A 22622-nucleotide genomic window follows, 5' to 3' on the forward strand; every position below is an offset into this window, starting at 1 on the left:
GATATTTTAACGGGGCCGGCACTTCAGCAGCGAAAAGCGGCATCACATGTCTGCAACAGCGACCATCCCAACACCTAGACCAGCGTCCATCCCGCATGCTTAAAACAGCATATTGAACCTACGGAATCAGAACAGTCCCCCAAACAAATAAAATATTTCTCCTCCTAGCGCATGCGCTACCAGTCTCAGGACCCTGAACTTGATCTGTCATTCGAGTCCAGCAGTGCCGAGCCCCAACCATTCCACCAAAACAGGTCCACTCCAAGCTGGAGCATCTCACAGTTGAAGACGAACCCCAACAACTTACACAGGCTCTCTCGCCCAACATGAGAATGAATAAATATATTGAATGAATCATATTTCCCCCATGAAAATCACTTGCCTTGTAAACTAGAAGCAAACATAAAATAATAAGAAGAAGAAAACAAAGAAAACAAAGAGCCACCATGGCCGCAGACTCGTCTCTCCGCAACCGCCGCCTCTCCGTCTCAGACTCCCTCCTCACAGCCGTCAAACAAGCCGAGCGCAAAGTCGAGCAAAAGCTCCTCCTCCTCTGGGACGACCTCCCCTCCTGGCGCCGCGACAACGCCTTCATCCGCTCCGGCTACCGCCCCATCCGCCCGTCCTACGCCGAGTCCGCCCGCTCGCTCTTCTACCTGCACAACGAGTTCGTCAACATCTGGTCGCATCTCGCCGGCGCCGTCGTCGCCATTCTCACCGCGCTGTACGTCTATGTCGTGGTCCGCCCGCGCTATGAGGCCGCCAATTCGTCCGATGTGCTCGTCTTCGCGTGCTTCTTTGGAAGTGCCGTCACATGTCTGGGCATGAGCGCCACGTATCATGCCTTGACGGATCACAGCCAGGAGGTCGCCAAGTGGGGGAACAAGCTTGATTACACAGGCATCGTGGCCTTGATCGTGGGAAGCTATGTGCCGGCTCTGTATTACGGGTTCTTCTGCCATCCCGTCTTAATGGCCGAGTATCTAAACCTGGTGAGTTTGATCTGAGAGAGGGCTTGCATGTGATAGAGGGTCTAACAACAACTGTCAGATATGTCTCCTTGGCCTTGGATGCATCATCGTCTCCTGGGTCGAAAGGTTTAGAACGCCCGCTTGGAGGCCCTACCGCGCTCTCATGTTTGTCAGCCTGGGCCTCTCTGGCATCATTCCAATAGGCCATGGGCTGCTCAAGTTCGGCTACCAGGCCCTCGAGGACAGGATGAGCCTCAGCTGGGTCGTTTTGCACGGCATCATGTACATATTCGGTGCATTTCTCTATGCGGTTTGTTCCCTCATCTAACCCACGACGAGAGCAGCTTACACGTTTTCTAACACATGGATTCACACAGATTCGCTGGCCAGAGAGAAGCAATCCCGGCGCATTTGACATCTGGGGCCATTCCCATCAGATATTCCACATGTTTGTTGTACTTGCGGCGGCAACCCATTTCTACGGCATGGCCAAGGCCTTTGATCATCACCATCAAGGCATGGGCTCGCAGTGCTTATAATAGACGATATCCATAGAATAGGCAGAGCACTGGTACTTGCCTGTGCATAGGTATATACATAAATTACATACAGTTTTTAGACGGAACCACTGCTACATTTAGAGTGGGCTTTCTTGTCGCCTAATACAATGCCGAATCACGCCGTGCCCTCGGGATATTTCTCCAGTCCTAAATCAATTACTCTTACAAGACCCGACCCCATGGCTACCGCTGCCCAGCACCCATAGTCCTGATTTGGATTCCACTCAATGGTGGTAATTCTCGTCAGCGCCTCATGCAGAGTAGCTCGGGATGGGTCTGTCAAATCGCCAGCTTCATCATCGTCCTCTTCCCCTTCCCCTTCTCGCCCTCCCTCCGCAGCCTCGGCCGGTTCCTTGGCTCGCAGCTTCTTGCCCTTCTTTGCAGCAGGCTTGGCCTCGGGCTTCGAGTTTCGATTCCGGTCTACTGCAAAACCGTGCAAGATGCGACAGACACCTCGAGCAGCCACAGGAGAATCGGGAGGGAACAGACGCCCTGGCCGATGCTCATGTTGCAAGACCCGTATCTTGTCTGTCGATTCGTGCCGGTTGCTAAACACCTCAGTCTGGGAGTTGAGACACCACAGCGAGCCATCAGTTGCGCCAATGAGCAGAAAAGGGTGAAGCCGCCCGACAGCCAAGGACGTGAGAAAACTATCCCCAGTGAATACTCTCCTGCAAACGGGGAAATGTGCATGGTGTAAAAACCCAATAATCGTATTCAGCGCACTAGCAGAAGGATATATGGATAAGAAACCAAGAAGATGGTCACTGTACGTCAAGAGACCCGGCTGTGTATGCACCAAAGGTCTCTGGGCTTCGGTAGTTTCGTAGCTCGGAGCTTGAAGATCAATAACTCGGGCGGTGCCACCTACGGGGATTGAAGCAATAATGGTTGGCATAGTCGGATATCCCGATACCATATCGATGATGTCGTTGTGATGAACGGGGTGTCGAGACAAGAGACGCTGCGGATAGAGGGACCAAAGAGCAATGGATCCATCTGAATAGCCAACAGCCATTCGATTGCAGTTGATCCATGCTACTGCTGTCGCTTTGATGCCGTACTCATCGAGCAAGCTGAGTACTGCAAGCGGTCTCTGCAGTTTATCTGTTGTTTCATTAGCCAAAAGAGAGTCGCAAACAAATGCAAATGTCCTGGCCGAGCTTACAGTAAATGCCCTGTTCTTCACCGTCGAGATCCCCAGCGTCAGCGACGTATACGTTGCCATCACCACAAAGAAGTGCAATGTGATTGCAGGATGGGCTCCATCTAACTCTTCTGATCCTTCCGTAGTCCACGCAAAGGGTTTTGCGCAGGGTTGCAGGCTCACTTGACGGCCGAATGAACTGCTCGTCTGTTTTGGTGCTTCGAAATTCCCAAATCTGAATGATTCCTTGCTTCTGGAAATCCGGTTTCACTGATTCTTCCTCGTAATTATACATTTCCTGATCGAATTGGGGTATGATTGACAGAGCAAGCAGCTGTTTGGGGTTCTTGTCTCGCCGAGGCGCCCAGTCCATGCCCAACACGATGCCGCCCACGTCCAGCATCCATCCGCTCTGCACCTTGTCTTCATCCTTGTCTTGGTCAAACGGTAGATTACTCTGTGACATAGAATAGCAGTGTCCGGGCTCCATTGACACCTCCTGCTGCTTCTCGTGCGGGCCCGTCAAGACAGGCATACTTAGCTGCGGAAATCGATACATTTCAGACTCTGGGAAAGAAATTTCTGACCAGGCATCGTCGGATGGCAGCGCCCTGCTCAATTGCGCATGCCACTGTTTGGCAAGCCGAGCTTCTTTTTCGAAACCGCCAGGAGACCAAAAGCCCTTGTCCGTCGGTTCGTCCTCGTCTTGCGGCACCTTTGGGGGAAATATCGTCCACCCGCTCCACCTCTCCAGCAGCTCGTGAGCCATGGCTATGCGCTCAGCATTGGGGCCATACAAGGTCCTCACAAGAGCTTTGCCGCGCATGCCTCGTTCATAAGGCCCGACATAGCCCTTGTGCTGGCCCTCCGGGGGGATGAGTTCAATATCCAGATACCCCGTCACCACCATATCACCCACATCAGATGGCTTCGCAGGCTTCGTCTGCTTTGGCTGCTTCGTCTGCCTGGAGCGCTGGCGAGAAGGCTTCTCCGCTACATTTGTGTCGCTTGCGCTGTCGTTCATCTGCACATCCTCCTCGTCCTCATCTTCTTCCTCTCCAGCGCTCCGCTCCTCAGCGGCTGCGTCGAAGTTGTCGTCATTGTCATCAGCAGTTTTGCGACGCTTTCGAGACTGGTCTTCGTCTCCAGAACTCAGGAAATCGTACTTGTCGAGAGTATATTGTTTTGTACGATTCGCCCTTCTGGTTCTCATGGTGCGTCGCGAGTGAGAGAGCGGTTCATGCAAGTTTTGAGTCTGCGTCTGAGTACCACGACTTGGTGGAGCCTGGAGTGCAGAAAGTATACATTCCTTTTGGTAGCCAGCTGGCAGGCGAGCATCGGCCTCGTCAGGTATCCGGGAATTTGCACGTTATGTGTTCATCAATGATTATTTTTTTTTCTCCTACTTTTTTGATACAGTCATTATAATTCTGGATCAAGACATGCAAGGTGCATCATTACATGCAGGTTGATGAATTTGGTCTCTGTTTCTAGTCTCTTAGAATGAAAGAGGGTTGGCCGAGGATTATCCGGCGATCCCTACGACCACCATGCGCCTCTAACTCATCACATACCAGACACATGTGCTGACCCTCTGCGATAAACTAAACCCAGCAACATTTAATCCCCAATAAATATTTCAGCATCAGCCATATATAATGAGTGAACCACTGAGTGTCCCTACACAGGATCAAGGCCACAAAAGAAACAAACCGTCCATAACTCGGTGTATGTGCTCCTTATGATGAGTCAAGTTCCGGGCAAATACCCCCAACTTTATAGGCAGTGGCCCCTCCATCACTGTCGATGATGCACAAGTATATGAGAATCTGAATTACATATGCTGACATTCACACCCAGCAACGAGACCGAGGTCCTCTACCAAGGGGCCTCTAGACGCCGATAAGTCAGTATACAATTTGGACATGACCAAACCCTCTGTCTAACCAGCTGTCAGTGGACTGTTGACATCTCCAACGGCTTCAACCCCTCAGCTCAGCCCGTCTCTCCAGCCGCCATCACGATCTCCCTCAGCCACCAACACATCACAGCCTCGGCCTCCGCCGTCTCCGACACCTCAGCTGGGAGAGGCGAGACCCAAGGACTTCTCATTCCTCTTGCAGCCCGAGATTTACCATCCCCTGAATGTTCAAAACATCCCTCCTGCGTTCCGAAACTCATCAAAGCAGCCCAATTCGGAGACACCCATAGATGAGCTGTTAGCCAAGGGTCACTTCCGAGCGGCAGCCATTGCAGCAGCTCAAGAACTAACAGGCTCAACCATAAACGGCAGCAGCGTCGATCCTCAAGATGCCAATAGGATCTTTAGGCTTCTCTATACTCGGCTTGCGTGCCTTACCCTGATCGACGCCACCTCACTTGCAGCGCAGGAAGCCAAAGCGCTGGAAGACCTGAATGACGCCCGTAGATACATTGATGACAGTACAAACGAACATCTTGTGCCGTGGGAGTTGCGCGTGCTGCACGTCCGTCTACAGGCCCTGGGCTTTGGAGATCCTCGCCGTGCTGTCATGAGCTATCATGATCTGGCCAGAGAGGCTAGAGATCGCATCAGAAAAGCATCTCTGTCACATGACAACTCTGCTAGAGAGCTGTGGAAGTCGCGTCTCCATGAGTTGGGCATCAAAGTCGCTGGGGCTTTGATTGAGATGGACGATCTCTCTGGCGCGGCGCACCATCTTGCCAGTCTAAGAGATCGGGGCGATGGTAAGCTGGCGCTATCTAAAGCGCTACTTTGGCTGCATCTTGGCGATACAGGGAATGCAAAGTCTTGCGCAAGCCAGTGCTCCGAGGATGCTGAGAACGTTGAGAAGATCATTCTTGCCTTGTGTGACATGGCAGATTCCAACTATGAGACTGCATTGCAGAAATGGCAAGAGTTTGACATTACATTACCGGATGAGATGATTGGTGTGAACCAGGCCGTGTGTCTAATCTATCTTGGACGCATTCAAGAGGTGAATATTGCTATATACCATTCATGGGTTGCTGATATGGCAAAACAGTTTATTGACATGTTCTGCAGGGACGAAATATTTTAGAGAAGTTGGTCGATTCGGGCTTCTCGTCACATACCTTGCTATTCAATCTCTCGACGACATACGAACTATGCTCGGAAAGGAACCGGATTTTGAAGGCAAGGCTTACGGAAAAGGTGGCTAGCATGGAGCAATCGCCATTTGGATGGGAGAAGACGAACGCCGACTTTAAGCTCTGAAGAATAGGCAATTGCATTTGATAGAAGACTACATCAGCCAAGAATAGGTTTACAATTAAAGCACTAATAAATGGTTCTGATGAATGGAAAGTAATTTGTATGTATATGATGGACCTATTTTAGAAAAGAAGCATAATTAATGTTCTTCTAGATTTAACATGAAGCCATCAATTTACATACTTTATTCTGTTGAAGAACAATGTCTTTACAACATAGGAAACAGCACCGATCTAAAAGCCCCATATAATACAAACAACAGCAATACTCTGAAATGATATGGGGTGAACGAGGAAAAATAATATGGAAGTCATCTTCCTTCCATCGAAGCTACCGGGTATTCCAACGCTACCAACCCCACACTTTAGGTACCTACTAGGTACGTGTAGCGCCGTCCCCCGTTTTCCTAATCCAGCGACCCGCGAACCGAACCTCGGTATATATCCAAGCGGTAGTATATCAACGACACTGATATACTCTCTCTACTTCTCTTCAATCCTCTACACAAATCTCATCCTCTTACTCAAAAAAAGCACGTTTCAAATTCCCAATTCCCAATTCCAGTATACTGCCCAAAATGTCAGACAGAGTCTCCCAAGTCGTAGGCCACCTCAACTACCCCAAGGGCCTCCTCGCCAACCAGACCGCCATCATCACCGGCGCTGGCCAGGGCATCGGCGCGGAAACAGCCATTCTCTTTGCCAACGAAGGCGCAAAAGTCGTCGTCGCAGACATTGACGCCAGTACGTTACACCCCAAAGCCAAAAAAAAAAAAAAAAAAAAAAAAAAAAAAAAAAAAAAATAGCCCTCATATGTTAATGTTGAAATTTCGAATCCCCGTAGAAAAGTCCAATGAGGTAGTTGAATCCATCCGCAGCAACGGCGGCCAAGCAATCGCCGTGCCAGGCGATGTCCTTGACCCGGCCTACATCAAAACCCTCATCGCCAAAGCCGCCGAGTTTGGCAACGGCAAGATCCACATCATCGTGGCCTCAGCAGGCTACACCTACGACGGCGTCATCCATAAGATGACCGACAAGCAGTGGGAGACCATGATCGCCCTCCACTGCACCGCGCCCTTCAACATGGTGCGCGAGGCCGCGCCGTACTTCCGCGTCAAGGACGGCGAGCCGCGCAACATCATCACCGTCTCGTCCACGTCTGGCATCCATGGAAACGCCGGCCAGATCAACTACGCGCTGGCAAAGTCTGGCCTCGTCGGCTTCACAAAGACCATTGCAAAGGAATGGGGCCCTGCGTTTGGCGTCCGGGCTAACGCCGTTGCCTTTGGCTACATCCAGACTCGTCTGACGGCAGCCAAGGAGGACGGCGGCTTCGTGATTGGGCCGGATGGCGAAAAGATTGCCATTGGCGTCCCGGGTAGAAAGCCTGGTGCTGCTACTGGTCCTTCTGATATTCCTCTGGGTCGGCCGGGAACTGCCAAGGAGGCTGCAAGCTCTATCCTGGCCGTGGCGAGTCCGCTGTTCTCATACGTAACAGGCCAGACCATTATGGTAACCGGAGGTAGGAACATGTAGTCTGCGAAAAGACAGATATAATGTATGATGATGATGATGTTATGCTGCAAGAACATGACAAAAAAAATGGCAATGGTATATTGAATTAATTGTGAGGCGGAACTTTGTACTCTTCTCCGCCATATCAACGCCGGTCCACCCCAGTTCTGAACAGTTTCTTATAAATTCATCCATGATCTCGTCCCTTTTTACCTAGCACCCCTCTCCCTTGTGCCTGCCTGCTTGCTTAAACCTTGAGCCACAGAGAAAACACTCCCTTGGCGTACTCGACAATCTCGTCACCACCCAGCTTGCTCTCGCCGTACACTCGGTCCACGAAAGAAATGGGCACCTCAGCGACGGTGCATCCCATGGCTTTGGCGCGAACCATCATCTCCATCTGGAACGTGTATCCCTTGCTCTCGGTGCTCGCAATGACCTTCTCCAGCACGCTCTTCTTATACAAGCGGAAGCTTCCCGTGAGGTCGCTGACGCCCGGTCGCAGAACGGTATCGGCAAACAGGTTGGCGCCGCGGCTGACAAACTTGCGCTTCAGGTCCCAGCCAAAGACGCCGCCGTTGCCAGCGTAGCGCGTGCCGGTGACGATGTCGTAGCCGCCCTTCTTCTGCAGGGCGATCATCTGCGGGATGAACTTGGGGTGGTGGCTAAAGTCGGCGTCCATGATGATGACAAAGTTGCCTGTGACAAACTGCAGGCCGTGGACATAGGCCGTTCCGAGGCCCAGCTTGCCAGTGCGAGTCTTGAGGACGACGTGGGGAGCGTAGGCCTTGACGAGCTGGTTGGCCACCTCTTGTGTTCCGTCGGGCGAGCCGTCGTCGACGATGATGAGTTCCCAATCCAGCTGGCTACAAACAAAGCAAGAGCTGTCAGCTTGACTGGGCATGATTTTGGAGGAGAAGAAAGGCCTACTTCTCTGTAAAGGTGCGGTTCAGCAGCCAGGCCACAATGGGGAGGTTCTTCCTCTCATTGTACGTCGGCAGAATGACCGAGAATTTGTCCTTGGAGCTCTTTGCAGGGGCCATGGTGTAAGTTGTTGTGCTGGAAAGAAACGCGTAATTGGAGATAAAGGAGTGTGCTGAAGTTGGGTTTTCGCGTCTTTGCAGCTTCAATGATAGTTGTCCTTCGGAAAGCTGGCGTTTGGCCGAAAAGTGGCAGTTTAGGGGGTCGCTGGCGGTGGATGACTAAGCATGGCAGTGCTATTAATCTGGGAGCATTGAGCGGTTCAACGCATCACCTTCTGAGGTGCGAGAGTGGCTGAAAACTGAGGACATTTTGGGATTATTGATAATGGGGAGATTCTGTGAAATAGAACAAGAGTAAATAATGGGACACAAGGAGTTGGAAGGCCGGGGCCGGGACGGGGGTAGGAATTGAATATGTACATGTACTATCGGGACAGGATCCGGAGGGCCGGTCCGGAATCATAGGGCAAAGGACCTCGTCAGGAGACATATCGGGTTTTGTTGTGAGATTATATATAAGTATACAAGTAGCCAATGGGTTATTCCATGTAAAGTGATGGTATACAGATGGTAACCGGGAAAAGGGAGATGGTAGATGCAGACAATGCACGCGCATGATGCCTCGACACAGCATTCATCAACATGTAGCGACATGTAGATGATGATACATGTATGCATGCAAGCAAGCTGCCGTACTGCAGCCCTTGATTCTCACGGGAGCATGATATAAAGCGAGTAATAGGCTCGTAATTACGACACTCCAGTTCATCGTAGCTCCAGGTCGGGCTTCCTCACTAAGATACGAGGGCGAGTTCTGTAGCCCCCCCCAGCCCCCTCCTCCAAATGCACCCATTCCAGGCACGCTCCAATAAGCATTTCCACCCAACCACCTCCAGAAAGGCAAAAGCAAACAGAAGCCAAACAGACGTGCATTGCATCGGTACATGATCGGTGCCGCCCCGCCGTCGATGTCGTGACTGGACGAATCCGGAGCTGAAGGGCCTCTTGGTGGCGTCTGTCCATGTAACCGGGGATTGCTAGCCAATGCTTGCTGCAGCTTAATGCTTCTTCCCCGCAAGAGTTGCTCGTTTCAACCCACGGTCCCGATGGCGACAATTCACACCGTCCTGGGCCTCAACGCGGCTCGAACGCTGCGGTCCTCGGCCAGCGTCCCCAGCACTGTGCCGCCTCGCGTTCATGACGAATCTGCTTGTCTGACTGCTTCCTTACGAGAACTGTACTGTACAGAACGCAGACGTACCCACACGGCGCCGCCGGCATGGCCTTTCCTTGCTCTCCCCCCATGCCATAACCATCCATGGCTTGCTTCAACGGCAAAACGCAACAGGTTCCCTGCCACGGTAAACTGGCGGGCGCGCGACTTCATCTCGGAACAATTAGATATTACCAGCGTGCTCCTACATGTAGTAATCGCCCGTCTGTGGAACCACTGCTTCTGCTTCTGCTTCTGCGTCTGCTTCTGCGTCTGACCCTTCCTCTGCTTCCTCCTCCCTCTCAATCTCAAGCATCGTCCTTTGCCGCCCTTCACCACCACCAGTCCATGTTCCTGTTCTCTGCTTGCCAGCGCGCATCTCCTCCACCAGCTTCACCTGCGTCTTGCCCGCGCTTCTGATCCAGCCCCAAGCTGCCATTGCGCGCGACACCCGCCTCGATTCTTACGTCATCAACACTGTATCATGTCTGACGGCATTGCTCCAGCTGTTGACAAAGGTACTGCTGCCAGCTGTTGTGCGCGACTCTCCAATTGATGCTATCCGTGCCATTGAAAGCAACACATGCTCCTCCCTTGACTGTGCTTCTCAAAGACCCCATCGCTTCCCAGAGTGTTGAGAAAGCATCCTGCTGACTTGGACCTCCAACAACAGTCGGTCCGCCCGTGTCGACAGCTCCCGAAGCTCAAGCTGGAGCTCCGACTGTGGACATGGACCCGGACACTGCCAAACCAGAAGCCTCTGTGAATCTCCCAACTGCTCTTGAAAAGCCCAAAGAGCCTCCCATCATCGCTGAAACCAAGGCTCCCGAGGAGGCAAAGCCGACAGAGGAGCCCCTCAAGATCAGTGAGGCCTTCAAGCTAGTCCATAAAATCCCACGGCCCGTCGAAGTCCAATCCGTCCCCGAGACTCCCGTCAACCTGGCGACTCCTGTAAATGGGTCACCACGGCCGGAGCTGAACATTCCCATTGAGCCAGAAGAGCCTGAGAAGCCACAGGAAGACCCCGTCATCATCACCGAGGTCGAGGAGCCGCTGCCAACTCCTACGGCTTCCGCTCCTGGTAGTGACGTTGGGCCCGACTCCATTGTTGACAAGCCCGTGACTCCTAATGGCGAATCAAAGCCCGCTGAGTTAATGGCGGGTGCTCTTCAGACCAGCACCGCAGACGCCAAGTCCGAGACGTCGGAAACGGCCACTGGCGAGAAGCGCAAGGCCGATGCTGCCGCTGCGACCGCGACTGACGAGCCAGCAGCCGAAAAAGAAGACTCTGAAGAGAGCGAGCCCGCAGACAAAAAGGCCAAAATTGACAATGGCAAAACGACCAACGGCGGAGCTCGGAAGCCGGGCCGCCCCAAGAAGGACAAGAAGGCTGCTCCAGTCGTTGGCAAAACCTTGCGCAAGACTCGGAGTCAGGGACCTGTGGAGATTTAAGGCAGAACCGGGTTAAAAAAAAAAAAGCGACTCTGTTGCCAATGCCTTTCTTTTTTTTTTTTTTTTTCCCCTTCCTCTTCATTCTTATCAATTCTTTCCTTAAGGCGAAATGGCTCGCTTGGATTGATGGGAGTGTTTGGTTTTCTGGGTCATCGCTGTATATTGTTCCCACGCAAAAATCTTGTGCCAAAATGGATGAATGGTATGACTTGCCTGTTGGGTATACCTATATCATTGGCATGTTTTGTTGTATTTCATTTTATTTTAGTTTCTTTTTCTTGGTAGTTTTCGATTACAATGGAAAGCTATATGACATAAACTTGCACAGGACGTGACATAACATCGTCTTAGTCCCCGTGAACCCGTAAAGAGCTGCGCAAGCAGTTTGTGTCGTCGCAACCCAAAAATAGAACATATCAAAGCAGGGGAGAATACGCAATTACCCATATCATCCCTTAATACCACGACTCCAATGCCTCAGCCACTCATATCTCCACAAGAAGTGTTGACATATGACTCTTGAAGGCCGGTCTCGCCGTAGATAACCCATCAAACTTCAACATATTCCAGAAGTCAAAGTCAACTTTTTACAAGACCATACGGGAATATCGCCAATTATTGTGGCTCGCTGGTATAATACCCAGCACCAGTCCATATTTGCTACGATCAACTGAACGTTCCCTATGTGCAACACTGTGGATATCCTGTAGGTATGGCAATTTTCAGGAATGATACTAAATCTCTTATTCTAAAAGGAACACTGCTCTAACGTGTCGGTGAATAGTCCTTCGGAAAGATAGGTGTAAGGGCATATATTGGTTGTGTCTGCCACGGACCTTTGATGCCTCAGCTCTAGTTGGGCTTTTTAGAGACGGTTTCGTTGTTACCGCAGAGAGCATGAGGCATCAATAGCTCAGGATGGTATCCTTGTATTTGGGAGAGGACTATACAGAGACTAACAAACATGTAGAGGACTTCGAGGTCCATTCTGACTGCGAGCTTGGAGAAACCCTGTGTTTCGGGGTGCAGTACACGATCTTCGGTAACAGCAGGTTGGAACTGCGAATTTACAGTTTTTGTTTCCGATGTATTCTGAGCCGACATTTAATATTTCGGCCCATGTTGCTAAGATTCTTACGGCTCAAGGGCTTGTATCGTACGGCGAGCTTAACTCATCCGAATGAAGGTTGGCTCCATATATCGAATCGTTCCGTTACTAATTTGGCTATATGGCATGGTGTTGCATTGATATTTTTACTTTGCGGTATCCCTAAACTCTCTATCTCCTAACACGGCGACTACCAACATACACGTACATGGGCATGTGCAAGTACAGGTATCACAGCGCTGGTAATGAGGCCCATTGCCGCGAGGAGTCACTCGGAACACTTTGCAACGAGAGTAGGTCAAAGGTCAAAATATGTGGAACTCTGGGAATGCTCTATTCAAAGGCTATACAAAATAAGATACCTTAAAAGAAAGACACATCATCCGATGGGCTATTCTTGTCCTCATCCTTTCTTATCTCATACAGGATGTGGATGGACCAGGTAGGTCAGATAAGGTACATGTACCTAAAGGCTCAACAAGCACGCCTCAGCTGCCTGCTTAGATACATGCAGGAAAGATGAATATAGATAGGTACACTACATGCAGAATATGCTTATCAGCCCGTATTCTTTCTATATAAAGCCTCAACCCAAGCTGACGTGCATCAAATATTATCGCCAGCTCCCGGAACAGACTCTCCCGTATCCATACGAGTGAGTACGGAGTACTTGCACTTGGACTGTCCAGGGCACGACAATTTCAGCATCTCAGGTCCCCTGTTCTCCCCGGATAACCGGGCATTCCAGCACTCCGTAGTGGAGTGATTGGGTCTTGGCCTCCACTAAACGCAATGCACGGGCTTGGCTGCACGCTGTGGCCAGGATCACAGATTCAGGGGGAAGAATTCGCCGTGCCTGGAGTCTCGTCCCATGGAGCGACCGTTGCTTTCCATTGGATCTGGGCATGGATTTGATGCGAATAAACGATTGCATCACTAATGTTCGCCGTGGCAGACGATGCTCGTATATAGTTTGCCGTCCTAAGCCTACCTACGAAAATGGAGGCCTCTCCATCTACCTATTCTGCACATGTACAAATCGCAGCGAGAGATTGAATTGCAATGCGTTGATGTCGCGTGACAGGAGAGCAGACTTTGTTGCCCGGAAGTTTCCTAAATAGATATTACTAAGACGATGAGATGAGGTCCTCCAACTGCATGACCACATTAACCGTGCAAGGATTGTAAGCCCCAATTTGAGCTCGAAACCCGCGATTACAGGCCAGGTACGAGTGCTCGTACTGATGATGCATTCACCAGTCGCGGAGTTGAGGTTCAACTTGTGCTTTGTGCTTGTGCTTGTGCTTCTCTCTTTTTCGAGACTCTATCTAGTACGAAACTGGCATCAAGATTCAATTGGAATGCAGCGATGGCCCCGGCACATCCAGGGATCGTCGCTGTCTGTGGCGAAGCACAGATCGGCTATAGCCGTCCAACTCTTGGCCCTACCGCTAGACCCGAGTCTTTTGCGGTACGTGCTTAATCCAGCATTTAGAGCCCGGCCCGTGTGTGTGCGTGTGTGTGTATTTTAAGCATTCTTTAATTTACAAAGTACGGAGTACGAAGTGCGCTGATGGAAGACGTGGAAATACCCCGATCGTGATCACGATGTTGGTGTCTAGTGTCAACCAGAACCCGCTGGTGGCAAAAATAGCAACTTGGGCACTCATCCCAGCGAGGATCACTCAAAAGATCCCCGCAGCGACGATGATCATTACTGCTTGAATTGGTTTTGTCAGCAGATCGCAGAGAGGGCATGTCCATACATACAGTACTCGTACAGTCATAGACTAGACATTTTCGTGTTTGAGGCGAGAGTCGAAATGAGCTACGGAGTACGAAGCTGCATGCATGAAAGAAGCAAATACGACGGATGCACAAGAACGGCTAAGGTACTCCGTAGGGCACCTAAGGTAGGTAGGTGTATGCATGCATGCATGTATGGCGCGAGGATAAAAATACCAAAGATGGACAGTGGTTGGCGTGAGAAGCTGCTCCAGATGATTGAATGGGTGTTGTAATACTCACTCATTTACTCACTCACTCGATCACACATTCTCTTTGTTGAGTAGTAGTTTTTTTTCATCATCTCGACTCAACTCACTTCATACATGTATAGTGCCTGACACACAGCAATAAATGTTCTCTCTAGTGCTTATAAGGCTCTGCTTAGCAGCTTCGCTCGCCGTGTCAAGTTGCCCTGCTGCCAGTGTTTTGGCTGCTGCCATGGCTCGTATTCTCTCACTTCCTCCACCGCCAATGGCCCACTCCGCCGGTTCCTGGCATCAAGCAGCCACCACTCAGGTTCCGCGTGCTAACAGCCGCTAACGCTGCAGTGGCTTTAAGGGGTTGCAAAAATAGCAGTCGAGCTTCTTGGGGACAAAGGCAAAGAGCCACTCCGCGACTTAGTGGCCACTGAGGCCTCTTGAAGCGTCTTGGGGCCCAGCCTTTGCAAGCCTTTGCCAGCCCACAAGGGGCAACGCCGACAGGGGGTCGGGCCAATGGGAAGCGCGGCGGCGAAGCAGGTTGAGCGTTTGAGCGCTGGGCGAAGAAAAAACCTGGAAGGAAAAAGAAAAAAATTGCCTGCTGAAACACAGGTCCCCAGTTATCTGTGTCTGGAGTTGAGGCCACTAGACTGGGTAGGGCATACTGTATATACAAGGCTGGGAAAGACGGAGTGGCACTGTAAGTAGGAAGATTGAAGATTGAAGATTGAGATTGATGAACGGATGCTTTTCATGTTATGGGAAGCCTGAAATCTTTTTGGGGGGAAATGCTACCAACGTGTAGTAGAGTACATGTAGTCATTTGATAGAGGCTGCATCACTACATGCGGAATACAGGCACTGATCACCAGATGCCCGCGTCGCCCTGTGGTACTCGGCAGGTCAAGAACTAACTACCTATGTACCTACCTAACCGCATCTCCGTGCTGCTATCGATTACTGTACGAGTACCGCGCTCTGGCATGTGCGCATCACTCATTCACACCCATCTACAGTACTCACCACTCACTCCAAGATGCTCCCATTTCTCCATTCTTGTCCAGCGGCCTCTTTTAGGCCCGGATACGGCGTCAGATGCATCCATTTTAACGGCCCTGGACCCTCCCTGGCGTGTCTCGCTTCTCCATCCGAGCTTGGGCCCCGATGCCATCTGTGATCCTCGACGCAACACTGGCAGCACACGCGGGCACACCATCCCCATCCAGGCATCGCCCTGGTTCCCTCTTTTCCTGCTCACCTGGCCACTCCAATCCCCATCTGATGACCCCTGGTCGACTCGAGCCTTTCCTCTTCTTCCTTCTTTTTTCTCTCTTCTTCCCTCCAAAAGCCCTGCTCGTCTGCGATTCTCTAGCAGACAGCGTCCCTCGTTTGTGCGTCTCGATTTTTGCTTGGGGTTTCGTCCACGCTCGTTTTTGTTTTCCCGCCCTTCGCTCGCTGCTCCATCTGGCGACTTGGACTTGGCACCGACAGGCATCATCCGAAGCGACATTGCCCCTGACATCACGCTGGTGACGCAACACTCGGATTGCGGATTGCGGATTGCGGATTGCGGATTCGTCCTGGGGACGCGTTCCTTGGCCAGCCTTGAAAACTCTTGATTGAGCCACGACCGGCCCTGTATCCGCTGCTCGGCGCAAAAAGTCACCACGCTACCCGTCTCGAGCGCTCTCGTTGTCTGGTAGAAATTCACCCATTGCCGGAATTGCGCCCTGCTTTTCTTCTTCTTGCCTCTTTCCTTTTTTAATTTTCAGTGGACAAGTAACAGGCCTTCTGCCCTCGGTGGGCGCCCAATCTGCATAATGACCTTTCAAGAGCCTATTATACAATGGCTGCGGGCGCGCGACGACAGCAACACCCCCAGCTCCGATAGCAACAATCCTGCGAACCAGCTGCTAAATCTACTCAAAGATCCTTTCTCAGGCACGGTCAGTCAACGTCGCTTAGTCGGCACAACGTCCCTTCATAATTCTAACTTGGCAACCTTGTAGCTTGCGTCCGCCTCCGTCTTCTCTGCCTTGGGCATTTCTCTCGGCATCACAGCCTTTGTCGCCCTCGTCTTCTCCTTCATCAGACCGTACAACCAGTCGGTGTACGCCCCGAAACTGAAACATGTCGACGACAGGCACGCTCCGCCCCCCTTGGGCAAGAAGCCGTGGTCATGGATCTTGCCCTTGATGCGCACCCAAGAAGAGGAGTTGATTCAACAGATCGGCATGGACGCCACCGTCTTCTTGCGCGTGATGCGCATGTGTCGCAACATGTTCTTGGTCCTCGCCATCATTGGCATTAGTGTCCTCGTCCCGGTCCACTACACCAAGTCTGTCAAGTTCCCAGGCGAATCATCCGACTCCAACGGCTGGATTCAGAACATTACTCCATTGAATGTCTATGGCAAGTTCATATGGCCACAGGTAGTTATTGCCTGGCTCTTTGACATCATCGTCTGCGGCTTTCTTTGGTGGAACTATCGCAGGATTATGCAGCTTCGTCGCAAGTACTTTGAGGGTGAAGACTATCAAACCAGTCTGCACTCGCGAACGCTAATGGTAAGTTCTCCGCCGCTTTCTTTTCCTAGATGACAAAACCAGCTAACTGGTCATGAAATCAGCTATACGACATTCCCAAGCAAGGCTGCTCTGATGAGGGCATTGCGCGCATCATTGACGGCGTCGCTCCTAACTCGTCTTTCGCGCGAACCGCTATTGCTCGAAACGTCAAAGACCTCCCCGACCTTATTGCGCAGCACGATCGAGCGGTTCGGAAACTGGAAAAGGTCCTAGCCATCTATCTCAAGAATCCCCAAAACCTACCGCCGCGACCAACCTGCAAGCCTTCCAGAAAGGACCGCTCATACGGTACTTATCCGAAAGGCCAGCGACTGGATGCCATTGAGTATTACACCCAACGCATTCGAGAACTCGAGGTGGAGATCAAAGAGGTCAGGGCCAGTGTCGACAAGCGGAGCTCCATGCCTTTCGGATTTGCCAGTTACTCGGACGTTTCTGAGGCGCACGAGATTGCCTACCTCACTCGCGGGAAGAAGCCCCATGGCACAACTATCAAGTTGGCGCCAAAGCCACTCGACATCATCTGGCAAAACATGCCGCTGTCCAGCGCTACACGAAGCCGCAGGCGGTGGATCAACAGTTTCTGGATTGTCCTTTTGACCTTTCTTTGGATTGCGCCCAACGCCATGATTGCTATCTTCCTCGTCAACTTGGGAAACCTGGGCAAGGTTTGGCACGGATTTCAAGTGTCCCTGGAAAGGGAAACCACCTTTTGGGGCATTGTACAGGGTATTGCTTCTCCCGCCATCACATCGGGCGTCTATCTGGCTCTCCCCATCATTTTCCGTCGCCTGTCCATCAGGGCAGGAGACAAGACAAAGACTGGACGTGAGAGACACGTCATGGCCAAGCTCTACTCCTTCTTCGTCTTCAACAACCTCATCGTCTTCTCCTTCTTCAGCGTCATCTGGTCCTTTGTTGCTGCCGTCATCACCGACGCCGACTCCGGTCTCAACGCGTGGGATGCTATCGTCAAGGAAAACATTGCACTCGGTATCTTCACTGCCTTTTGCAAAAACAGCCCCTTTTGGATTACGTATCTTCTGCAGCGACAGCTCGGTGCCGCCATTGATCTCGCCCAGCTCTGGCCGCTCATCAGCGCTTTTTTCCTCAAGAGATTCTCCAGCCCCACGCCGCGAGAGCTCATTGACTTGACGGCCCCGCCGGCGTTTGATTATGCCAGTTACTACTGCTACTTCCTCTACTACTCGACCGTCACGCTTTGCTTTGCCGGTATTCAGCCCCTCGTCCTTCTGGCGACGGCACTGTACTTTTGCATCGATTCCTTCTTGAAGAAGTACTTGATCTTGTACCGCTTTGTTACCAAGACGGAGTCTGGTGGCTTGTTCTGGCGCGTTATTTTTAACCGCTTCATCTTCGGCACCATCTTGTCCAATGGTGTTGTGTTGCTGACGTGCTGGGTGCGCGGAGACGGCAATCACTATCAGTTCTATGCCGTGTGCCCCTTGCCTATTCTCCTGATCCTCTTCAAGATTTACTGTGGAAGAACCTTTGACGACAGGATCCGATACTACAGAATATCTGCTTCCAAAAAGCAAGGTCCCGGTGCTATGCAGAAGGAGAGCCGCCTCCGAAGTGAGAAGCTGGCCAGTCGCTTTGGCCATCCAGCTCTGTATAAGCCGCTCATTACTCCCATGGTTCACCAGAAGGCGCAGAACCTGCTTCCATCCGTTTACTCGGGACGGCTGACTGATGGTAGAGATGGTGGGAACAATGCAGACCTGATGACCGTCAGCGGCTATTCGGACGTGTACGCCCTCAACGCCATGCAGGGTGGTAAGCCTGGCAAGGCTGCTGATGGGGTGCCTGGATTCGAGTACGTCTCGGAGGCGCACATGGACTTTGAGTATTACAAGAACCGGGCAGAGTTTACTGAAGAGCACGGAGGCGGTGAAATGTATGGCAAGGAAACTGATAGCTACCGGCCCGGAACGCCCGGTTCACTCGACAGCGGCTCCAGACCAGGAACACCGTCCAACCGCCACGCCACGCCGTTTTCCCCCGGAAACGTGAGGCTGCCGCCGCCGCAAGAAACAAGCTATCAGTCCTACAGGCCCAGCCCCTATGCAGACGACTCCATCGGCCGCCATCGCAGTCCACTCTATGCCCAGGACAATGGCAGCTCGTCCGGCCTAGTAAGCAACGCTGCAGGTCCAGCCATGGTGCCACCCGCGTCGTATCGGGACGTGTCTCAAGAACGGTCACGGAGCCCTGCATTGGGCATGCCTCTGGCAGGCTATCAGGAGGTGCCACTTGATCGGACCCGGAGTCCAGCAGTCGGTTCGCCAGCCACAACGCCTGGCGCGGGGATGGGCGGACCGCGGGGATACAGTGGCCTCCCCCAACAAGAGGAACAAGATGCCGACCCAATGCAGTATAACTATTTCAGGGGAGGATCTCGACCAACCAAGCCTCCCGGACAGGGCTGGTAAGGAGACGAGGGACATGTGACGAGAAACAATGGCTAACCGCTGTCCCAAACAAGAGGAGGACTCGGATGATGAGGCGGCATATATTTTGTGTTTGACAAGGGGGCAATGCAAGGCGTTAACGGGTTTTAGACTAGATGGCTGAGACCATTGGACATTGAGATGAGAGGCATGGCACCTTTTGACATTTTTTGAATACTTTTGAGTTGTTTGGACAAGATGTCCGATCCTTGTCTTTTTTTTTTCTTGGATAGGATATGAAAGAAATATTACGAAGCTTTGTTGTATATGGAACTTTTTTTTTCTTGGCTAAAGTATATATCATATTATTATTATTATTATCATAGTGTCGAGTGTTGAAATTTTGTATTTTCTGATCCTTTGCCCTATCCAGTATTTCATGGTCCAAGCTGTAAGATGTAATTATTAGTAGTCTTTAGAAATAACATTGCCATTTTCTTCTCCTTCTTTCTTTCCTTTTTGTTATTTAAATGAAAATAATGCCAATCTAGACAAATGACTTGCCAGTCTCATGGAACTTTGCAGCATATGAAGTCAGATCTTTGGCCAACTGGTCCATCAGCTCCTCTTTCACCACGGCATCTTGCCACGACAGGCCAATTGTGAGCTTGGACCCGGCCACGCTCGCAACGTTGATGCCCATCGCCGGACCGGCAGCCATGGCTCCATTCGTGAAGAGCATGCGCGTTGCACGAGGAACCTCCGCCTGTACGTCTGGGTTCTTGAGCACGCCAATGTTGCTAATCTCCCACGATTCTGTGCGCGGCCTGCCGTCCCTGCCACGCCAGAAGGAGACCCAGTCGCTGATGAATTTGAGCATAGCCATGATGTCATCCTTGGGCATGGAGTTGAGCTTGGTGGTGAGTTCGCCCTTGACTTGCTGGGCGTTTTGCCAGATCAGGGCAGTGGTGTCGGCATTTGGGGCGCGCAGGGCGGACACAGACTCGGGCGAGAAGTGATGTGTCGTGGCGGCGACGAGGCAACGGAGAGACGACACATAGGCGGGATCCATGGAGGGAGAAGTGAAGGGCCGGAGGTTGATGGGCGTGGAGGATGCAAAGGCGGGCGCTTCAGTTGGGGAGGGGATGCGGGATGCCAGAGAGGCGAGGACGAAGGAGTGCAGGAGAGCCGTGATGGTGACGGAGTGGCTTCTGCAGGCGGAGAGAAGCGTCGACAGGGCCTCGGGCGAGATGTCGACGGGCTTGACGCGCGTCTTGTAGGGCAGCGAGAGGTCGATGGGGATGGCGCCCCAGATGGGCTGCTTGGGGGCTTGGAGGAACCTTGGGCCGAGGGCAGTCCACAGCGTGCGAACGGTGTAGCCGACGGAGAGGGTGAAGTTGACGACTTGCTCCTGGGCTTCGGGGAGTGACGATGGCGGCTCTGGAAAGGAGAGGACGTGCTCTGGCTCGGCTGGTACTTGCTGGCCCTGGTAAGCAGGCGTTGCGAGAAGCATCTCGTGGAAGCGGCGACCACTGGTTCCGTCCAGAAGAGAGTGATGGAACGCAAAGAAGACGTCTTCCTGCCCCCTGAGCTGCTCCACGACATCGGCATTGTCGCTGCTGGGCCTCAAGATGGTGATTCTCCAGGGAGGCCGCACAGCCAAGTCCTGGTACTTCTGGTCATGCTCCCAGCCCTGGTGCTCAGCGATTTTGTCCTCGTACTCCTGGACGGACTGGCAGGGGACGGCAATGACGGAGACGTGGCTGCGCAGGTCGATGGAGGGGATATGCGTGAAGTGGGCGTTGTTTGTCTCGTCGCCTGTGATGCCGACACGCAGCATGGGCTGGTCCTTGACGACGGCTGCGAGAGCGGCGAAGAACAAGGGGCTGATGGAGGTGCCGTCTGGGTGAGAGGATGGAGGGTGGATGTAGCGACATGATACGGTGACGCAGCGGTAGATACCGAGATGGTGACGGGAGGTGGAGAAGTGTTCGCTGGAAGAGAGAGGTGAGTATTTTGATGTGTGTAGCTGTAGCTTTGGATGATGTTGAGATGAGAAGAGGTGAAGGGAGGTGAGTGAGAGGCTTACTTGTCTCCGAGTTTGCGGAGGATGTGGGGAGTTGTGGCAGAGGCCATTGTGATTGCCGTTCTATGATTGAATGATTGATTGCTTGATGAATTGGGCTGAGATAGAGGGACAGCGGTGGTCAATGGGAGATGCAATTGTATGTGGTTGTTGCCAGGTGGTTTTGATTGATGCCTAGGGTGGTGATGAGTGGCAGCCTCGTAGAACACGTTACTTATTGCTCCCGACGTATGTATATTATTATATGATGGGATAATATGAATCAAATCCGTAATGGAAGAAGCAGAAGAGAGAACAGAGAAATACTCCGTTTAAAGGGAATGGCAAGACGGGAGGATGAATAATATAAATACCAAATGCCCAAGTATCGTACTCCGGACTAGAGGCTGTTTCAAGGGCGCCCTTGTCTATTGGCTTCCATGTCTATTGGCTCACCAGCGGAGGATGCCATGTGCTAAAGAGGTAACCAATCGAACTAATAATAGGGAAACGCGTCACACTCTTCGGGGCTAATCCTCGGGCCTCGCAAATAATTCCATCGTCCGAGCCCGAAGACAGCACGTTAGGCCTTTAGAGGGCAATCCACGGAGGTTTCATTGGCATTGATGTAGCATTCGCGGCCTTTTGGGGCTAGGATGTGTCTTCCTTCCATTGTCTGATGGACCGTGCTACGGCGATACTGTACGATTCATTGCAGGCAGTGAACGCTAAATGTCTGGAACGAGTTAGTTAATGCGATGGTGGGAAAAACTATGATGGTATGGGCAAGGGGAAGAGACAATGCCCGTAAATGGCGATGGATTCGAGGAGAATAATCAGGTCGAATGACAATGGCAGTTTAGCGAAGAAAAGATGCCGCCTCCATTCCATAGGTAGCTTGATTAGTAGTATTTGGCTGATTCTAGTGAGGAGCTTGGATGGCAGTGCGCAAGCCCCAATTACGTATTTACTCTACATAGAGGCTTCAAGCCCAAGAGCAAAACAATGATGAACGCATTCAGAAGCTGAATCTTCCCCAGATATAACACTGGGCTGAAGATTTCTCTAGAGCCAACACCAACAACAATGCTAAAACGGGCGATTGTAGTGTGGTGGCTGCTGTCTCATTGGCTGCGGACAAGCTGACTTGGAGGTGGCACTATATTTGATGGTTCGGATTTTAAGTTTGCAGTAAGCTGGCCATTGATGATTTAAAGAGGTGTACTTTGTTGGTACGATGAGTGTCATATGGGCAATTTCATCCAATTGTATTGTGTATTGTATCTGTAGTATTATCGTGTTGTTATTGGTTAACAAAACATTGGTAGATTCGTGTATTGCCTTACTGAGTCGCTGAGAGATGCTGTTGCTGCTTTGATGCTTGCTG

General features: G+C 51.7%; 8 protein-coding genes across 8 annotated transcripts; 5 read left to right on the forward strand and 3 right to left on the reverse strand.

The window, feature by feature from the left end:
* Nucleotides 1-446: 446 nt before the first annotated feature.
* On the forward strand, nucleotides 447-1510 carry TRIVIDRAFT_30459 (mPR-like GPCR protein; the record flags this gene model as incomplete). The annotated part of the gene is made up of 3 exons (XM_014102963.1): nucleotides 447-992; nucleotides 1051-1281; nucleotides 1349-1510. The coding sequence occupies 3 exons, from the start codon at nucleotides 447-449 to the stop codon at nucleotides 1508-1510; spliced, it is 939 nt and encodes a 312-aa protein (XP_013958438.1).
* A 163-nt stretch (nucleotides 1511-1673) lies between these two features.
* Nucleotides 1674-3891, reverse strand: TRIVIDRAFT_124124 (uncharacterized protein; the record flags this gene model as incomplete). The annotated part of the gene is made up of 2 exons (XM_014102964.1): nucleotides 1674-2638; nucleotides 2721-3891. Coding segments are annotated over 2 exons (2136 nt in total), but the record flags the coding sequence as incomplete, so codon positions are not given.
* Nucleotides 3892-4336: 445 nt separating this feature from the next.
* TRIVIDRAFT_146019 (uncharacterized protein) lies at nucleotides 4337-5916 on the forward strand (the record flags this gene model as incomplete). Its single annotated transcript, XM_014102965.1, has 4 exons — nucleotides 4337-4406; nucleotides 4539-4588; nucleotides 4673-5656; nucleotides 5725-5916. The coding sequence occupies 4 exons, from the start codon at nucleotides 4337-4339 to the stop codon at nucleotides 5914-5916; spliced, it is 1296 nt and encodes a 431-aa protein (XP_013958440.1).
* Nucleotides 5917-6437: 521 nt separating this feature from the next.
* TRIVIDRAFT_78965 (uncharacterized protein) lies at nucleotides 6438-7502 on the forward strand (the record flags this gene model as incomplete). Its single annotated transcript, XM_014102966.1, has 2 exons — nucleotides 6438-6656; nucleotides 6757-7502. 2 exons carry the CDS (start codon nucleotides 6491-6493, stop codon nucleotides 7449-7451), a joined length of 861 nt encoding a protein of 286 aa, XP_013958441.1.
* Nucleotides 7503-7507: 5 nt separating this feature from the next.
* TRIVIDRAFT_84289 (glycosyltransferase family 2 protein) lies at nucleotides 7508-8556 on the reverse strand (the record flags this gene model as incomplete). The annotated part of the gene is made up of 2 exons (XM_014102967.1): nucleotides 7508-8296; nucleotides 8361-8556. The coding sequence occupies 2 exons, from the start codon at nucleotides 8471-8473 to the stop codon at nucleotides 7678-7680; spliced, it is 732 nt and encodes a 243-aa protein (XP_013958442.1).
* A 1406-nt stretch (nucleotides 8557-9962) lies between these two features.
* TRIVIDRAFT_78967 (uncharacterized protein) lies at nucleotides 9963-11078 on the forward strand (the record flags this gene model as incomplete). Its single annotated transcript, XM_014102968.1, has 2 exons — nucleotides 9963-10144; nucleotides 10300-11078. 2 exons carry the CDS (start codon nucleotides 10111-10113, stop codon nucleotides 11076-11078), a joined length of 813 nt encoding a protein of 270 aa, XP_013958443.1.
* Nucleotides 11079-15991: 4913 nt separating this feature from the next.
* On the forward strand, nucleotides 15992-19212 carry TRIVIDRAFT_30589 (uncharacterized protein; the record flags this gene model as incomplete). Its single annotated transcript, XM_014102969.1, has 5 exons — nucleotides 15992-16117; nucleotides 16181-16738; nucleotides 16801-18510; nucleotides 18553-18942; nucleotides 19027-19212. 5 exons carry the CDS (start codon nucleotides 15992-15994, stop codon nucleotides 19210-19212), a joined length of 2970 nt encoding a protein of 989 aa, XP_013958444.1.
* Nucleotides 19213-19493: 281 nt separating this feature from the next.
* Nucleotides 19494-21178, reverse strand: TRIVIDRAFT_177862 (uncharacterized protein; the record flags this gene model as incomplete). The annotated part of the gene is made up of 1 exon (XM_014102970.1): nucleotides 19494-21178. One exon carries the CDS (start codon nucleotides 21008-21010, stop codon nucleotides 19718-19720), a length of 1293 nt encoding a protein of 430 aa, XP_013958445.1.
* Nucleotides 21179-22622: the final 1444 nt, after the last annotated feature.

This window comes from Trichoderma virens (genome assembly GCF_000170995.1).
Source record: "Trichoderma virens Gv29-8 chromosome Unknown TRIVIscaffold_4, whole genome shotgun sequence".
Lineage (NCBI taxonomy): Eukaryota > Fungi > Ascomycota > Sordariomycetes > Hypocreales > Hypocreaceae > Trichoderma > Trichoderma virens.